At 49.5% G+C, this 17185-nt stretch overlaps 15 protein-coding genes across 15 annotated transcripts; 12 read left to right on the forward strand and 3 right to left on the reverse strand.

The window, feature by feature from the left end:
• Positions 1 to 154: 154 nt before the first annotated feature.
• Positions 155 to 406, forward strand: ECU06_0575 (uncharacterized protein; the record flags this gene model as incomplete). Its single annotated transcript, NM_001415657.1, has 1 exon — positions 155 to 406. One exon carries the CDS (start codon positions 155 to 157, stop codon positions 404 to 406), a length of 252 nt encoding a protein of 83 aa, NP_001402499.1.
• Positions 407 to 614: 208 nt separating this feature from the next.
• On the forward strand, positions 615 to 1373 carry ECU06_0580 (uncharacterized protein; the record flags this gene model as incomplete). Its single annotated transcript, NM_001041436.2, has 1 exon — positions 615 to 1373. One exon carries the CDS (start codon positions 615 to 617, stop codon positions 1371 to 1373), a length of 759 nt encoding a protein of 252 aa, NP_585814.2.
• An 88-nt stretch (positions 1374 to 1461) lies between these two features.
• Positions 1462 to 1728, forward strand: ECU06_0585 (uncharacterized protein; the record flags this gene model as incomplete). The annotated part of the gene is made up of 1 exon (NM_001415658.1): positions 1462 to 1728. The coding sequence occupies one exon, from the start codon at positions 1462 to 1464 to the stop codon at positions 1726 to 1728; it is 267 nt and encodes an 88-aa protein (NP_001402500.1).
• On the forward strand, positions 1725 to 3473 carry ECU06_0590 (uncharacterized protein; the record flags this gene model as incomplete). The annotated part of the gene is made up of 1 exon (NM_001041437.1): positions 1725 to 3473. The coding sequence occupies one exon, from the start codon at positions 1725 to 1727 to the stop codon at positions 3471 to 3473; it is 1749 nt and encodes a 582-aa protein (NP_585815.1).
• A 31-nt stretch (positions 3474 to 3504) lies between these two features.
• ECU06_0600 (DNA-directed RNA polymerase II core subunit RPB3) lies at positions 3505 to 4227 on the reverse strand (the record flags this gene model as incomplete). The annotated part of the gene is made up of 1 exon (NM_001041438.1): positions 3505 to 4227. The coding sequence occupies one exon, from the start codon at positions 4225 to 4227 to the stop codon at positions 3505 to 3507; it is 723 nt and encodes a 240-aa protein (NP_585816.1).
• Positions 4228 to 4295: 68 nt separating this feature from the next.
• Positions 4296 to 4595, forward strand: ECU06_0605 (uncharacterized protein; the record flags this gene model as incomplete). Its single annotated transcript, NM_001415659.1, has 1 exon — positions 4296 to 4595. One exon carries the CDS (start codon positions 4296 to 4298, stop codon positions 4593 to 4595), a length of 300 nt encoding a protein of 99 aa, NP_001402501.1.
• Positions 4596 to 4616: 21 nt separating this feature from the next.
• ECU06_0610 (S-adenosylmethionine-dependent methyltransferase) lies at positions 4617 to 5111 on the forward strand (the record flags this gene model as incomplete). Its single annotated transcript, NM_001041439.1, has 1 exon — positions 4617 to 5111. The coding sequence occupies one exon, from the start codon at positions 4617 to 4619 to the stop codon at positions 5109 to 5111; it is 495 nt and encodes a 164-aa protein (NP_585817.1).
• Positions 5112 to 5190: 79 nt separating this feature from the next.
• ECU06_0620 (uncharacterized protein) lies at positions 5191 to 6498 on the reverse strand (the record flags this gene model as incomplete). The annotated part of the gene is made up of 1 exon (NM_001041440.1): positions 5191 to 6498. One exon carries the CDS (start codon positions 6496 to 6498, stop codon positions 5191 to 5193), a length of 1308 nt encoding a protein of 435 aa, NP_585818.1.
• Positions 6499 to 6587: 89 nt separating this feature from the next.
• On the forward strand, positions 6588 to 9191 carry ECU06_0630 (uncharacterized protein; the record flags this gene model as incomplete). Its single annotated transcript, NM_001041441.1, has 1 exon — positions 6588 to 9191. The coding sequence occupies one exon, from the start codon at positions 6588 to 6590 to the stop codon at positions 9189 to 9191; it is 2604 nt and encodes an 867-aa protein (NP_585819.1).
• Positions 9192 to 9405: 214 nt separating this feature from the next.
• Positions 9406 to 9786, forward strand: ECU06_0640 (uncharacterized protein; the record flags this gene model as incomplete). The annotated part of the gene is made up of 1 exon (NM_001041442.1): positions 9406 to 9786. The coding sequence occupies one exon, from the start codon at positions 9406 to 9408 to the stop codon at positions 9784 to 9786; it is 381 nt and encodes a 126-aa protein (NP_585820.1).
• Positions 9787 to 9927: 141 nt separating this feature from the next.
• Positions 9928 to 10484, forward strand: ECU06_0650 (uncharacterized protein; the record flags this gene model as incomplete). The annotated part of the gene is made up of 2 exons (NM_001041443.2): positions 9928 to 10060; positions 10084 to 10484. The coding sequence occupies 2 exons, from the start codon at positions 9928 to 9930 to the stop codon at positions 10482 to 10484; spliced, it is 534 nt and encodes a 177-aa protein (NP_585821.2).
• A 124-nt stretch (positions 10485 to 10608) lies between these two features.
• ECU06_0660 (uncharacterized protein) lies at positions 10609 to 12825 on the forward strand (the record flags this gene model as incomplete). Its single annotated transcript, NM_001041444.1, has 1 exon — positions 10609 to 12825. The coding sequence occupies one exon, from the start codon at positions 10609 to 10611 to the stop codon at positions 12823 to 12825; it is 2217 nt and encodes a 738-aa protein (NP_585822.1).
• Positions 12826 to 12998: 173 nt separating this feature from the next.
• ECU06_0670 (uncharacterized protein) lies at positions 12999 to 13814 on the forward strand (the record flags this gene model as incomplete). Its single annotated transcript, NM_001041445.1, has 1 exon — positions 12999 to 13814. The coding sequence occupies one exon, from the start codon at positions 12999 to 13001 to the stop codon at positions 13812 to 13814; it is 816 nt and encodes a 271-aa protein (NP_585823.1).
• Positions 13815 to 13866: 52 nt separating this feature from the next.
• ECU06_0680 (uncharacterized protein) lies at positions 13867 to 14382 on the reverse strand (the record flags this gene model as incomplete). The annotated part of the gene is made up of 1 exon (NM_001041446.1): positions 13867 to 14382. The coding sequence occupies one exon, from the start codon at positions 14380 to 14382 to the stop codon at positions 13867 to 13869; it is 516 nt and encodes a 171-aa protein (NP_585824.1).
• Positions 14383 to 15910: 1528 nt separating this feature from the next.
• Positions 15911 to 17179, forward strand: ECU06_0710 (uncharacterized protein; the record flags this gene model as incomplete). Its single annotated transcript, NM_001041449.1, has 1 exon — positions 15911 to 17179. One exon carries the CDS (start codon positions 15911 to 15913, stop codon positions 17177 to 17179), a length of 1269 nt encoding a protein of 422 aa, NP_585827.1.
• Positions 17180 to 17185: the final 6 nt, after the last annotated feature.

The raw sequence follows: 17185 nt of genomic DNA on the forward strand, positions 1-17185 counted from the left end.
GGACGGGCTTTGAGACAAAGGCCCTCAGAATCAGCTCCCCAGGACTCAATTATTTTGGATAATAAGAAACTGCAAGGTAAGGCGACTTCCAATTGGAAAGCAATGAAACGGGTGTTTTGCACAAAATATTTAATGGAAAAAGTATCGGAACATAATGAAATTCATAGTTGGAATAATTTCAGTGTTTGCAGTGTCAATCCTTTCAACGTCAGGAAGCTCTGGATTAGGCAGCGCAATGTATTCTTCTAGGTACGTCTCAAGGTACTCCTCCACAGGTGGTGGCTCCTCTTCACTACCCTACTTTTCTCCCTACTCTTCTCCCTACTACCGCGGCAGCTATTTCCCCGGACCACCATTTGGAACTGGGGTGGGTACTAGTGCACCCAGCCTGCCTCTTGGCTACTAAGTGATTGGAATGCCTTGTTGCACATCAAATAAAGCATAATGCACGACTCATATTCCTCCATTCCTGTTTCGCTCCAATGGATGCATCCCTTGCTCCCATTCGTCTCCTCTACGACACATCGTTTGTTAGAAAAGTATTCCAGAACCAATCGTTCACCTTGAAAAAGAAACGAAAAAGTATAAAACAAAATCAAGAAGACACAGGAAAGATGAACTTGGAATTTCTCATTCCTCTGCTCTCGTTAGTCTTGTGTGAGGTAGCGGAGGGCGATACATCTGCAACCAACGGCACATCTGCCAGTTCACTAGGAGATCTTGCCTTTGCAACTCCTGAGTATGCAGCATCAGGAAGTTCCACAGCATTCAACATCGCCTACGCTCTGGGGCTGCTGGTGGCTATAGCACTCATCAACACCCCCAGAAAGTCACTGGAGCAGTTCCAATACTGCGCCACGTCCGTCGTGGGTACATACTTCAGTGTCTCGCATGTTCTGCAGTCCACAGGGCTTATGTTCGGCATGCACATGCTTCTGGCATTGCTGGTCGGGATCGTTGCTGCAGCCATGTCCTACAACGGGGAACTTAGAAGTCTAGTCTTCTCCCTAATCTCTGCCTACGGAACAACATACTTCATTGTGCTGATCACAAGGATGAAGTCGATTCTCTATGCAGGGGTCCTGGGGGTTGTTCTCTTTTTTGTATATCTTGTTCTTGGGAGAATGAGGGAGGACAGTAGGCTCCTGGTTGCAACTTCAAAGGCATTTGTGACCAGTCTCGGGCTTGCCGCATTTGTGAACGTCTGGGGCGTCTTCGACATGTTCGGAGGAATGCACGGGACGAATGCAACAGAAGGGCTGTTCTCTGGATTCATGGTTGGGGGCATCCTCATTCTTGTGACCTTCACCATTGTCTTCGTGGTGAACTATTTCCAGGAGTGGACCTCGGAAAAGCTGAACATTAAGGAGTAGTCGTGGTGTTGTTTTTCCTGCAAGGACGAAAATAAACTCTTTTCTGTACCAATCTGCAGTATTTTGTCCGGGTACTTTGCCGGCCCCGATGCTGGAGCCGGAGACGAAGGACGTATACCGCCCGTCGCTCAGGAAGTGCATTTTGAGGACGATGGGAGCATCCTTTATATCGGGATATGTTGTAGGCACGTCCTTCCGATGGATTGCAGGGAGCCGGCGGGACTATGGACAGTATCTTGGAAACAGCCTGTGTGTTGCCGGCGTGTGTCTCCAACTTGGGAGGAGGCTTGTTGACAGTGCGACGGCGAGGACAGGAAACTCTTTTATTTTTCGGCGGTTTTCTCCCTGGAAATGAAGCTGTTTGGGCAAGAATCGACGTATCTGTATGGAAGAATACTGAACAGGAAGTTCATCACGCCCTCAGGGTCGTATGAGATTGAGCCGTTGAGCATGGCTACTGGGATGCATCCTGTTAGACATGCCGGAAAGATAGAGATATTCTATGTGTCCTCGATATTCAATAGCTATCTTGTGTCCAGCGAGGAAAATGTCAACGTGCTATTTTCTGCGGATGGAAAGGTGACAATCACCCGTGACGAGGTGGACAAGGATGTGCTGTATACCTTCCGAGTTGTCAAGGAAACCAACGAGCTTAGGATTGCGGAGATCTACAAGTTTGATACGTTCTATCCTGGATTCAAGACGAGTGGAGAGGTTAAGTGGAGGCTAGACAAGGATGGAAAGAGAATCTACAGTGTGGAGACTAGATATGGCTCTGGGACTCTACTGCTGCAGAACAACGATGTGAAGGATACTGTGAATGTTGTTCTGTACAAGAAGGATAGGGAGCTCCACTTTGTGCAGGTCGACGATCCCATTGGGGGAGTGGTAAAGATGACTGTTACTGTTGTGATGGCCAATAACAACTATGGAGTCCGAGACCGCAATGTCAGAGGATTTCTTATCACGAGCAACAGATACAAGGTTGGGGATGTTGTGGCATGCATGGTCAAGGAGATCTGCCTGGGGAACTATCTGTTTGTCGAGCATGTGGAGCTGAGAATAGGGTCTGTTGTCGAGGCCCGGATCAAGGATTACGGGAAGAGCAGGATACAGCTTGAGTATGGAAGCCATAGCGGCTACATGCCGATGGAGGAGTCTGCAAGAAGAAGATATGGAGGCCATGTTCGGGGAGTTGTATACGATATCAGGGATGGGGTGTTCCTGATGAGCACCAAGAGAATGTGTGTGCTGGAGGATGACTGCAAGGAGGTTGATCTGTCTGTTCCATTTGATGTCTTGGGCCAGGAGGAAGCACCCGGCTTTTCTCTAGAAAAAGAGGTTGGAGGAGAGAACAAATCTCTGGGGGCGGAAAGGAAGAGAAGCAAGGCTGTCACGGAGGAGGATATCCTGATGGACATCAGGGCACATCCTGGAGAAGCCATGCCTGTGATCAGGTACATACAGCACAAGATCGAGATTGGAGAAGAGGAAGGGCCAAGAAAGATATTCCATGAGTTCCTTCCCAGAATTGAGGGAGAGGAGAAGGATAATCTCTGCATCTCGTTTGTGAACTACCTCATGTTTGTCAGAGATGCGGAGTGCCTGAGGACAATAGAAAGGCTGTCGAAGATATGCTCTCAAAAGTTCCTGGACGTTGTTGCATCGAATACCGACGACATCGAAGTTCTTAGGCTCTATTTTGAGAAGACAGGGACGCGGAAGTCGTTCAGAATGTACCTGGATGCACTGTTCAGGGTTGACGAGAAGGAGGCGATGAGCTTTGTTGAAAAGCATAAGGAATTCCTTTCGGTATCGATTGACATGATGTACAAGTACTGTGACAATCCAAGGGCATGGGTGGAGAGGTTACTAGCCGACAGGAAGGATGTCTGGATGGCATACATCAGGAACGAAAGGGGGGCGTATCTCCGAGGCCTTTACAGGAGAGTTGTCGAGAAGAAGTGGAGGATAGGCGACATGAAGGAGTTCTACAAGATGTGGCTTGAGTACGAGAAGGAGAACAACGGAAACATCGAGGAGGTGAAGCTAAGGGCCAAGGAGTATGTTGAAAGCATCAAGAACAAGTCTGGTGCATAGATAAATGCAATAAAGATTATCGGAACAGGCTTTAATCCATTGTTTCAGCTGCAGATGACAGGGTTGCTACTTTTTCTTTGAGTATTCTCAGTCCCTCTAAGACAACCGCCAGGGGTCCTGCACCCCCCTCTACAACCTCCACGCACATATGGATCTTATCGATCTTCTGCATCAGGTTTGCCTCGCCCTGCCTCACCCCGGGCCACTCCTCTTCTATGGACTCCTCAAACCAGTAATTTGTCTCTCTCCTGACGTTGTCTTTGTCGTACTCGAAGCTGATTGCAGACACCGGAGACCACTTTGCATGGGTTTTTCCAACGCCCTTGCGTCCTATGCATCGGGCCTTCAAGCCCTGGTCCCTTGCCAGCTTTGTGATGACAGGCCCGCTCTTGATAATCACATCCTCTTCGTCACAGACTATGTCTCTTGTGCTCACAGTCCTCAGAGTGTCATCTGTATGCACCACATCTATCTCAAACACAACAGAGCACTCCGAGCAGAATCCGGAGCAGCTGCACTCTTCCTTGTACTTGAGCTCTCTTTTCGAGTATATGGGGATCAGCCCGAGTCTGTGGGCAAGCACCTCGTCGGGAAGTACAGTGTTATTTCTCTCTATCTCCACCATGTCGATTGCAATCGTCGGGACTTCCGAAATCAGTATCCTCCTCAGAGCATTAGCATATCCCACGGTTGTGTTGGAGAGTGTGAATCTTATGTGCTCGGGCGTCAGTTCCTCCACAGTCAAGGCAACCATTCTGCAGGGCTTCCGGGATTTTCAAGAAGTAAGAATGCAGGTGATGGGACGATTTGGGAAGCCCCCAAATGGATGCTTCCAGGCTGAGTTGCTATTCAGAGTTTGTGAGTGTGCTGTCCTTCGTGCTTGTGGCTATACTCACGCTAGTTTCAATCTTCTGCACCCACTACGAGATGTCTAGAGCATTCAAGGCCACTGCAGTAATGTTGCTGCTCCTTTCTGGGTATCTTGCCCGGCGCATAACAACGACGCTCTACTCCAGGGGCTACGCATGCATGTTATATACGCTTCTTCTTCATGGAGCGCTGCTTTTTGTGCTTGTTCTTGGAGCAAGGATATCTTCTCGCAAACAGAGCCGGACCTCTTAGGGCCTGCTTCCTCGAGCCCTCATGGACTGGTACGAGCCTGGCGAGGACACGTACACTCTGATGGATGCCCTGGAGAGAGAAGGACTAGAGATGAAAATTGTTTTAGATCTCGGGACCTCTACAGGTGTGATAACAGAGCAGCTAAGGAAGAGAAACACCGTTGTGTCGACCGACCTCAACATCAGAGCACTTGAAAGCCATAGGGGAGGGAACCTTGTGAGGGCTGATCTGCTGTGCAGCATCAACCAGGAGTCCGTGGATGTCGTTGTGTTCAATCCACCGTATGTGCCAGATACAGATGATCCCATCATAGGGGGAGGATACTTGGGAAGAGAGGTTATCGACAGGTTTGTCGACGCTGTCACTGTTGGGATGCTCTATCTTCTTGTGATAGAGGCAAACAGGCCTAAGGAGGTGCTTGCACGGCTTGAAGAAAGGGGGTATGGAACAAGAATTCTCAAGGTAAGGAAGATTCTGGGCGAGACGGTTTATATCATCAAGGGTGAAAAGAGTTGAGGGTATAGAAGGCATGGCCTGCCATTTATTCCTTCCGGCTCATACACATCCCCAGGGCGTCATGAAGTGTTCGAGCCTGTCATTGATTCTCTGGGTCAAGCAAGTAGCTCACCATCTGCTCCACCTTAACAATCTCCTTTTTCCTTGTGAGAGCATTGATCACCTGGACAGAGCCCGCCGCTATTTCAGACTCTCCAACCACAACAATAAACGGAATCTTCTTCTTTGCAACATACTTCTGTTGGCTTTCAAACGACGATCTCCTGGTATAGAAGGTCTCCGAGCAAATGTTTGCATCCTGTAAGATCCTAAGAACCGACAGCCTCTCATCAAGAAACAGGCCTCCAGACGCCCCCACATAGACCATGGTCGACGACTCCTTGTCATACTCTTCATACAGCAGGGAAAATATCCTGGAAACACCTACAGAAAACCCCACGCATGGAGTAGACACGCATCTTTCCCCCAGGTTCTCGGTGAGGTTGTCATATCTGCCTCCCCCTATCACAGACCCCACGGACTTCCCAACATACTCTGCCTCCAGAATCATTCCTGTGTAGTAGTCCAGCCCTCGTGCCAGGGAAATGTCCATCACCAGGCTGCCGCTGCATCCAAGAATCCTGCAAAGTCTGAACAGCTCCTCCATGTCGTGAACAGCTGCCTTGCACCGCTCTATCCCATAGACAGGGTCGGCTTTGAGAAGACCCAGGACATCCTCCTTCCCACCCATCGTCATGTACTTCTTGGTCGTTCTCACCTGCTCCTCACTCAGTCCCTTCAGAACAAGCTCTCTCCCAATGTCTTCCCAGCTCATCTTCTCAATCTTATCAATTGTAGAGCATACGGTTCCATAGCTTTCACAAGAAACCCCAACAACCTCAAGGATGGATGTAAGGATCCTTCGGTCGTTCACCTTTATTCTGTACTCTCCTATTCCAAACATACTCAATATCCTGTCCACACAACTAACAACTTCGGCATCCGCCATCATCTGGATGCATTCTCCGGCAATGTCGAAGTCTGCCTGAACAAACTCCCGGAGCCTTCCCCTGGCAATCGAGGGTTGGTCTCTCCGGTACACCCTTCCTATTTGGTATCTCTTCATCCTCCTTATCTTGTTCGACGCCAGATACCTTGCAAAGGGAACAGTCAGGTCGTATCTTAATGCACATATCTCTCCCCCCTGGTCCTTCAGGTCGTATATCAGCTTGGTGTCCTCTCCGTACTTGTTGGTGAGGATGCTCTTCATTTCAAACGTGGGCGTGGAGATGGGAACTGCTCCATACAGAACAAACACCCTCCGGATCCTTTCTATGATCTCCTCGTGCAAAAAGCATTGCCTTGGAGACTCATCCATCGTACCCTTTGGGGTCTTCAGACTTGTCATTCCAGGGCAACCTTTTGATTCGTTTTAGAGGCCTCCCTGTTTCTCCGTGTTTCACAATCGGGTTAAATTTGCTGTATAAACAACACTCAATGCTTGATAGAGAGCACATCGTCCCTACACCCATCGTGGAGAACCACCAGCCGTTAGATATCCTAATAGAAGAACTGGAGGTCTTGGAGGGAAGCAGGCTGTGCCAGGCCATGGAGGGCATCCTGAGCATATCCAGGCAGTTTACTGCAGAGCAGATGTCCAGAATAGACAGGATTGCTGCAAGTCTCCACCGCAACCACAAGGACCCTTGGTTCTATCAGAGGATATTCGAGTTGGGCCTGAAGATGTATGGCTTTGACAACGACTGGAGGAACAGGCTGAGGATGTCCAGACTCCACGAGAAACACAGGTTCAGAATACACAGCAATGCTTGCGAGCCCCCGCATATCGGCGGAATAAGCGAAATACCCAGGATATGTAGGGAATTCGTGGAGGGAAGAAGGATTGTCTATGACAGGGTGAATGTTCTTGGATACTGCCTACTTTCGATCTCGGGAATGGGGAATGGGATGGCGTATGATGGGGCAGATGATATCTTCTATCTCATAGAGTATGTCTACAGAGGAGATCCTCAGATACTCCCTAGGTGGGCCAGAAACGTGAGGGTCATGAACGACTGGTCGCTGCTGTACTTGACAAACTACCCGGACTTTCTATACACAGAGCTGAGGTATCTGAACAATCCGGATGTGATCAAGGAGATTGTAGTGCAGCAGAAGTCGCACAGGCTCTGCGACTTCCTCTTCATAAAGCTGAAGATGATGTTTTCTCAGGACGAAATGGTGAACATTCTGGCCAAGAGCTACGACAGATCTGGGATAGAGCACACAACAAGGGTATTCGGCAAGCTGTTTGGAGAGAGTGAGGAGGCTGGTGAGAAGATTCTCAAGAGATTCATCAAGAGCGCAGGAGCCAAGGAGCTCAGCGAGATGTTCTACGAGCAGTGTACAAGGATCGACGGAGACTATGCAGAGGCGCTTTGTGTGTGCATGGACAAGGCACATCTGATTAAGGACAGTTGTCTTGAGAGGCTTGCGGGCTCCCACTACTGGCCATACATCACACGCAGATACGAGGACTTTTCTGCTTTCACGAGGCTACTGATAGACAGGGGGCTCTCGCCTCGGAAAGAGTATGATTTCTTGAAAGGCGATATGGACGCCACCTTGGAGAATCTTCGGAAGATCTTGTTTGTGGCGAGAGAGGTTCCCTCGAGGAGAGAGGATGTTCGGAATGCCGTGGTTGAGATGGTTAAGAGGATGTTCAAGAAAAGAATGGAGTGCGAGAAGTGCCATGAGAAGAGGATCGAGAAGAGCCTGAGGGTGTATCCTGTCGGGCCTCTCATCAGGAAGGAGGCTAGGGTCGAAGAGGGGAGCAGCTTATTGGTTATGTACGAGATACTGGAGACTCTTAGAGGCCTAGACATTCCAAGGAAGACCCTCTACATGCTTTCGCTGATGAACTCGAGTCTGTTCTGCAAGACCGTTGTTAGCGATACAAGATACGACTGCTTCTTCATTAAGTGCATGAACATCATTTTGAAGGACCTTGGGGGAAGGTTCCGCTGGGCGATAGGCGACATTACAAGGATGGGGATATTTGACTCTGATGGGTATTGGGAAGTGAGTGTGAGGAAGTCCTTGAAGCTGCGGTATCTCTGGAGGGCGATGGCCTCCCATGGAGACATGCAGGAGAGGGGCGCTTCCGAATGCAAGATCCACAAGAAGAACGGGCTCTACTCCTTGAAGAACATTGTGATCCACTCCGACTCCAGCCTCCTTGTCGAGAACGAGTGTTCTTCCGAGATGATTGAGAGGAATGGATGGAGCTTTTTGGAGGATAAGAGAAATCTGCAGTACATGAAGATGGTCGACGATAGGGCAAAGCTGAGGTACCTCGTTAGAGAACTGGAAGGGAGAAGAGACTCTGAGAGTCTGAGGACGGTAGTTGGGCAGCTCATGAGCTCTTGCAGGATTACAGACGGAATGGTGTTCAGGGACTCATCTGTTGTGTTCACAGTTCCATTCAAGGCCTTTACTCTGTGTCTCTCGTTCAGCCAATACGAAGAGATGGGAGAGCAGGTCTTTGTCGAGCTCGAGGGAAAGAGCCATGTGCTGAGGATAGGAAGGACCAATGGCAAGCTGTTCATGAAGAAGATGGATGGGAAGAGCAGCGAGGATGTTCTTCTAGGAGAGGATACCAGGCCGAAGATGGACGAGGTTCTCCGGTCCTCGTACAAGTCCTCGAGATTTTCGTTTTGGCTGAACGGCAGGGTGTACAGCTGCATGGTTGGAGGCGTGAAAAGAATAAGAGTAGGTGCAGGGTTCAGAGGGGTGGTTGAAAAGATATTTCTCTGCGAATCCGACCTTCCAAAGAAATACACACTTGGACGTGCCAGGCTGTCGTCTCTGTATGCTGACGAGCTGTCCAAGATCGAGAGGTTTCTGGCCTACAAGAACTGGACTGGGGTGTACATGGACAGCACAGTCCCGTACTTCATGAGCGGAAGACTGGATGTTAAGGTGAATAATGTGATAGACAACAGAAATGTTTATTGGATGTGCAACGGAAAGGTCAGGCGGTTATTGGAGGAGGAGGACATGAGGGAACTTGGGTGTGGGGATATGATGGACAGGATCTAGATCTCCTTTCTGGGAGAACCTGAAATTTAGAAGAAGGCAACCAGTAGGATTTGAAGGGCTTCCTGGATAGGCCATAGAGGGGGCATCCAATGATCATGGGAAAAGATTAAGGAGACAGGGGATATCCTTGGATGCTGTGGAACGACAGGAGCTGCTGTGAAGAACATTTCTATTGGCATTGAAAACTATAAATAACCCGGTGAACTCGATATCAATGAAGCTTTCTATTGTGATGTTTGCCACTCTGTCTTCTCTTGTTGCTGCTGGCTGGTGGCCTTCTACTGGGAATAGTACGGAAAGCGGGGCGACTGGGTCCAGTGGGAACAGCGCTTCCAGTGGATTTGGTGGAGGGTCAAGTATCACCTCTAGAAGCTCTGACTCTAGCTCATTTGGAACTGGTGGAAGGAATAACTCTTCGAATGCAGCTGAGTTCTGGGGCTCGAGCTCGGAGAGTAAGAAGAATGCCGTGGAAGAGGAAGACAACGAATCATCGGACACTGAGGGTGGTGGAGAAGGAAAGAAATCTAACCCTCTCACTGGGGGTAGTCAGGAGGGATCCGGCTTCTGGGACTCAAACAAGACTAGCGACGAGTAAGCCCTGGCCGTTGTGTAGTGGTTTCCACTCTCGGGGATCCTGAAGGATCGAAAGAAATAAAGTCCACTGTATTTATTTACATTATTGCTATGCACTACCTCACTGTGTGTCCGAGATATTTTTCATGGGCCAAACACCCCAATGAAGTACTCAAGGATAGTCGTGATGGGGCCGCCTGGATGCGGGAAGGGAACCCAGTCAAGCCTCATATCTGAGAAATACGAGATTCCTCATGTGAGTTCCGGGGACATTATCCGGGAGGAAATGAAGAAGAGTAAGTCTGGTTTGTAATTTTAGGCTCGAAAGAAGCAACGGTTATTCGGGAAATGGTTAATTCTGGAAGGCTGGCGCCTGATGAGATTGTCAACGAGCTGGTGCTTAAGAAGATTCGGAGTATGAGCAAGTACATTCTCGACGGGTACCCCAGGAGAATTGAGCAGGCAGGGATGCTAGGAGATGATGTTGACCTGGTTATATTCATTGATGTCGATGAGGACACGTGCATCTCCAGGATCTGCGGGCGAAACGAGGGAAGAGACGACGATGACGAGGAGGTTGGAAGAAAGCGGTGCATGGTGTACAACAAGGAGACTGCGCCTGTGCTTGAGTTCTATAAGAGACATGGGAAGCTCCTGACGATTAATGGATGTGCCTCTCCTGGGACGGTGTTTGAAGAGATCCGTAGGTCCATCGAATGATCTTTTATTAAATGACGTATGGTAATGTCTCTGATGGCTGTGCTTTTGGATAGCGAGGATGGAAGAACTCCTTAAAAAAAGGAGCAAATAAAAGCGAAAACAATCCCTCTTTGACGGAGGGAAGATGGGTGGAAGAGAGCGCACTGAATGGACAACCTTTGAAAAGTACATGGATGCCATTCTCTTTACTCCAGGCCCCCAAGACGAGCCGGACTCCCGGGGACCTAGGGTGTCTTCCTATAGAGGCGGGCTAGAGAATGGTCCTCAGGTGACGGAGGACAGAGAAGTGCTTGTCGCGATACTGAGACGAAGGATGAATCTGCTTTCTGGGCTCAGGGTGGTTGGCGCGGGGCCAATGCGTATTCTTGGGGACGACAATGTTGAAATGAATGTGATTAAAACCAGTGGAGAGTGTGAGAAGAAGAGTGGGACTCTTGGGTCTGTTGCTGTTGGGGCTGATGTTTACGATGCTGTAGGGAATGAGATGGTAGTATCGAAGACCAGGGACGACAGTTTTTTGTATGTTAGGAAAATGATGCCTGGCTTTGAGGCCCGGACGGAGTTCCTGTTTAGAAGAAGCTTGGATGTGGTGGAGAGCAGAAGAACGTTGTCGTTTGCTGAACTGCACAGCGCAGCAAAGAAGGATGGGTTTCTGGGCCTTGTGGTGGTGGATGGAAAGCCTGTGGTTTTGAACAAGCCCTGCAGGGAGGTAAGTGTTGGGCTTCGGAGCAAGGATGAGGGGATTATGGGAAATGGCATCCGAGGGGCATTTACGATTCGGCTGGACGGGCTGGACGGGTCTGGAAGAGAGGTGCAGAGTGTGAAACTGATGTGCGGGTACCGGCGGAGCGATTTTAGTGTTCAGTTCGACTATCACAGGATACACAGGGTGATGTCTAGAGAGAAGCTAGTGGGGTATTACCTGGACAACAAGAACATTCCACTTGGGAGGCTCCTCGATGGAATTGTATGCATTTCGCAGCCGGGAAGCCTGAGAGAAAACTGTCTGGGGTTCTTAGAGCTGAAGACAAGCCTGTTCTTTGGAGAAGCACAGATATCGCCATACGATCTTGGAGGGTCGCTGCTGTTTTTTCTCTGGATGTTTGGAGGAGAAGGGCTGTCTCTGACAACAAACAAGATCATAGAGTATATTGAATATGTGCTTAGCGAGCTGGATGTTTGCAGGGACTCTGTCAGGGATCTACTGTTTCTACACGAAACATGCATTTTTATAAACATGGTTATTTCGTCTTCATTCCGGGTCTGGAGAACAGGAAACAGCAAGAACCGATGGCTTGGGGGAACCGGACCTGAGAGTCGGTGTGGATGGACTGGAAGGCGTCATGTCTGGACTGGGACTTGTCTGGGAGAGTCCTGTGTTGTCTCTGCCTACTACAGGCGCTCCCCAGGAACCTTTGTATTCACCCTGCAGAGAGATGGGTGTGGAGAGAGAATTTGTAGAGGAGATGCAAAGCCCATTGTAAGAAGCTCTATCGGAGATCTTCTGCTTGAAAGTCTCAAGGCCTCTAGGACTGAGCGTATCGGAAACCAGTCTCTCGGGCTTGGCAGGCTTCTATTGGTGTACAGAAGGCTGGATAAGATTTCGAGGAAGGGCCTTGGGGGGTTTATGGATGAAGACGAGGTCGGCAGACTTGTTGTCTCTATCCTTGAAGGAAATGGCGTGCATGAGAAAGAAGTACTTCTTCTGTGCACTATTGTCAAGGACATTTCGCGCATTGTTCCCGTGAAGGTGTCTGTTCTTGATAAGGCATTGGTCAGATGCATAGTGGGTGTTGTCTCGATGTTCAGGAAGAGACTGCGGAACCTCCTGAGAAAAGGAGAAGGAAGTGCTTCGGATGTCTTCTTACCAATAAGACGCTTCTATGGAAGACTTCGGTATCTGGGATCCCGGATCCACGAGGAGGTGTTCGAGAGTGACCTCCACCACGCAATTGAGGAGGAGTGTTTCCATAGGCTCCGGAAGGCATCTGGAGACGTCAGGAGCGGACTGAGGCAGGTGGGGCTCTGCAGAAGGGTGCACGAGGAGCACCTTCGGACTTTCAGCTCGCTGAGGCGTGAGATAGAGCTCAGCTATTGCCTAGAGGAGAAAAGGGCGCTTATGAGGTTCTATGATGTCAAGAGAATAAAGAGGGTACTGAGGAGTCCGGAGATACTCGAGAAAGAGGTTTGCAAGATGATTGGAGAGGGAGCCACTGCAGACGACGACATGCACAACAGATACAAGCTGTATCTGTATGAGTGCATCAAGGAGAATGCCGGAGTGGTTTCTAAGGACAGATATGACGAGACGATGGCGGCTGTAAATAAATGCTTCATATGAATTACTGGTGTGTTGGGCTTTGGTTTATTGGGGAGTTTCCCAGGACTGATGATTGCGTGGGAACCAATCAAAATGCAGAAGCAGGGGCGCAGGGGAAACCTGGAATCCTATTTGTTGCAGAAAACGAAAAGGAGAAGTAGATGTTTATATAGAGATGGGATAGGACGGAGACGATGGAGGGCAAGGACACGAAGAAAAAAAAGAAGAACATTATAATAATCAATGACAAGGGAGAGATGCGAAGTGTTGCAAAGAAGACGCTGGATTCTTCTGAGTCCAGCCTGGCACAATCCAAAGAAGTTGGGGAGGTAGATGAGGTAAAGGGAATGGAGACGGATGCAGAGAAAAAGGACGAGCCGGCTATGGAGAGCAAAGGGTGTTGTAAGAAATGCTCGAATGGCGATGCTAGAGGATGCCATAGCGAGAGATCTGGAAACTACTCCGAGCAACCTGAAAAGCAAGAGGCAGCAGATGGCGAGGACAGCAGCAAGAAGGAAAGCCCCAGGGAGGAGCAGACTCCTCTTCTGGACAAGGAAGAGGCCGATGAAAAGACTGAAGAAAATGCGAAGCCTTCTTCCGAGAAGAAAAACGACGCCTTCATTCCTCCTATACTCGGGACATCAATGACGGTCGCCAACAAGGAGATCTTCGAGGACAGAGAGAATGGAAACACGGTGGTCGAGGGATGGATGTGGAAGAAGAGGAGGATCTTCAGCTGCTTCTGGCATCGGAAGTACTTTGTCCTCACAAGGGAGGGGATCCTGAAGTACTACAAGGCCGATGGGAGAAGACATCCAAAGGGGAACTGGAATATGAAGGACTCGACGGAAATCAGGCACTATAACCTTCCCAGCGAAGAAAACAGCCATCCGTTCAGAGTGCTGGTGTTTTTCCCCGACTTCTCTTTCCTCCTGGCATTCGATGATAAAAACTCCAAGGACTACTGGGTAGAGAAGCTTAATGAAACCATCAGAAGGCTGAAGAAATAGGATTGTTTCTGGGAATTAAACATTGATTTTTATTAACAAAATCTATGAGGCCTCAGCTCTTCTTTGTGATGACCGCCTCCATCACCTTGAAAAAGAAGGTCTTTATCTGGCACTCGTCGAAGGTTATCTCCTCGCTGAGGAAGTCCGGAAGATCGACATTCCTGGACTCGACAAGCTTGTAGATGTATGAGCTGTCCTCGGGCATCAGGACAAACTTGATGGACTTGGTGATGTTGTTGGACACAACCTCGTGGGTCACCTCATAGCACCCGTTGTTCTCGACAATGTCGAATCCAACAAGCTTCTTGTAGAGCAGTGCATCTGTCTTTAGGGATCTCAGATACTCGTTCTCCCTCTTGTAGCTTTCTATCAAGTCTTCTTCCTTCATCTTCATCTCAACAAGAATCTGCCTGTATCTGGATGCAGAGTCAGGGCTCTTCTGTTTCTCTATATCCCCTTCTCTCTGAACCCTGTTCTCCTTGGCATCAGAAGCCCCGCCATCTCTCATGGGCGTCTTTGCACCTTTCCTCGGCGTCTTGAACGTTATTCTCTTCCTGGGTGTCTTCATTTGTGTATCCCTGTTCCGGGGATCGTCCTGGCAATTTTTTACAGCCCCAAAGACACAACACCAGACTCGGCCAAAGCTCTTTATTTATTATTTCTCTTCCTCCTCCTCTTGCTGATTCTCCGCCCCTTCGAGTGCCTTCCTCCGCTGTACTTCTCCTTCTCAGCCCTTCCGCTCTTCATAGACTCCACTCTCTCTTCCTTGCTTGCCTTCCTCCGGATAAACCCAAGGCCCTTACCGCAGTACTTCTTGTGCCTCATGACATTCATGACAGATGTGTATGCATAGAAGATGCTCTTGCTCTTCGACCCCTTGAAGCATTCTACATACTTTGCAATTCTTTCCCCCATCTCCTCCACAACTCTGCTCCTCTTGTTCTCTGGGCCGTCCTGCCCTTCATCCTCATCGCTATCAGAAGATAAGGCCCTGGGGCCTTCTTCCGCATTCTCTTCTCTCTTGAGCTTTGCTGCCTCTGGATCAAACTTGCAGTAGATTTCTCTCATCATGTTCAGCCCGTACACCACAAAGTCGTCGTCCCGGAACTCAGAGCACAGAGCATCTCCCACAATGTCAATCACCCGAAGAACATCCTGCTCCATGACCTCCTCAACTATAATCTCCATCAGGTCCTTGATGTCGTCCTTCTCCGGATTCAGCATCTCCATTGCCATTTGCACAACCGACGCCTTCAGCCCGTATCTACTCCGAAACAACACATATATCTTCATCTTCATGATCCTCTCCTCCCTCTCCATCATGCTCTTCTGAAGATCTCTGAATACCATCTTTCCAAACCTTGCGCCCTCAGGGCTCAAAAGCTCCATGGCGCTTCTACTCTCCTCCTCAAAGTCTATCTGGTCAAGAAAGTACATCCTGCAGATCCTCCCCACCTTTCCATCTGCAAACAGCCCCCCACACACCTCTTTCTCAAGTACCCCGTGTCCCTTCGCAAACAGGTACACAATCAGATAGTAGCAGAAGCTCCTCTGCTTGTCAGTCCCCCCTTTCCATAGTACTCCAGGATGCACGGGATCGCCTCGGCAGACACTAGACCCCTAGCCCTCTTCAAGACCGACTTCGGGTCTGGATGGTGCTCCAGAAGATTTCTGAACAGCTGCTCCGTGCTTATCAGTCCTCTTCTCCGGAGCCTGAAAAGACTCTCGACCACCGTCCGCCTTGTCTTGTGGCACTTGATCGATCTTATGCTTGAAACGAGAACCTCCGGAAATCTCTTGTCGATCTCTGGAAATGTAAGAAGAAACGAGAGCGTTTGTCTGATGGTCTTCTCGGGCTGTTTGGGAAGCCTGACAAGAGAGTCGAACAGCTCAAGCTGCCTTCCATACTCTTCAACATAGTTTTCCGGGCACTTCTCCAGCCCGACCAGTACGTCGTATATGTCCATGTTATCGGGTCAAAAAATTCGGTCTTAAGTCCATGCCGGCCTCAGCCCGGCCCCATCTCCTCAAGTCTTGTGCCTGCTCGTTCTGAAACACTGGATAAAAGCTGATCCAAAACACAAGAAAGCAACAGGATGCCCTTGGTAGACTTCATATCGTCCTTCTACAAAAAGCATGATACCTTGTACGACACCTTTGTAGGTGCGTGGCTCGAGTTGAGGGAGTGTAGAAACATCAAAAACAGTCTTGCACAGCTCTACAAGTGCCTCAGGCATGAGCAGATAAGGCAGGCTGGCCACAGGTGTCTTGAGTACTTCATAGACAACGAGATTCCCGCCTTCGTGTACAAGCTGAGGGAGATAGAGGAGAAGCAGGTGATAATGAACTTCCTGGTCAACCTCATCTCCTGCCTTCCTCCAGAGTCCTTCCCAAGACTTGACAGCTTCTTTGATTCCGTGTTCGCGTCCAGAAGCCCCGACGAGCTTGGAATAGCATTGGCATACTCAGAAAGAACCATTGTCCTCGGCTGCACCATCAGAGGCGCCCTCGTAGACTACTCTCTCAGGTTCTTCTTCGAGGAGGGCCCATCTGGCGAGTATTCTCGAGCATGCATTGTGTATCTCGTATGCTCCCGAAAAGCTCTTGACCACCTCAAATCCATGCACTTTATCCAGACTGTCATAAGGCGAACCAACAGAATGTACTTCGACCTGGAAAGAGGAATGCCCCTCTACCTGTCTCTCCTACACTTCATTTCGTACTATGCAAGAAAAGAGACAGACCTGTATAGGGTGCCCGAGGCTGCCTGCAGCAGTCTGGAGATCCACACCCTGGACCCTAAGGCCCCGAGGCTCCATCCAACGAGGAGTCCTTTGCTTCGGGCAAGAGAGGCCAAGGATTCCACAGAGCTGCGCTCTGTTCTTGATCTGCTTGAGTTCCCCCACACACATCCTGTCGGAACGTACATAAGGATACTGGAGAACATCGGGTCGTCCAACATAAGGGCTTCGATCATCAACTCGGTGCTGGCAAGCATAGAGAGCACCGATGATCCTGCGAGGTTCATAAGATTCTGTGTAGAGAGCCATCCAGCACTTGTGGCACCGTATCTTGTCAGGAACGGCGGAGAGGACTGGTCGCCCATCCGCGTGCTTCGGACAATCATGGCGATGAAGGGGAAGAAATCCTCCATCCAGGTTCCCTGTGTGTGCCATACCGACCGGTACAGAACTTCGATAGTCGGTTTTCTTGTCAATAATGGCGTCTGCGATGACCTGGTGTTTCTGTTTATCTGGGTTGTCTCCAAAGAGACATTCTACACCCACTTCGGAAGGATCCACGAGATCTTCAAGGAGCACAAGACATTCTGGGCAGACTTGTGGAGCCTGATTCTCACCCGTTAACCTGAT

This window comes from Encephalitozoon cuniculi, chromosome VI (genome assembly GCF_000091225.2).
Source record: "Encephalitozoon cuniculi GB-M1 chromosome VI, complete sequence".
NCBI classification, from domain to species: Eukaryota; Fungi; Microsporidia; family Unikaryonidae; genus Encephalitozoon; species Encephalitozoon cuniculi.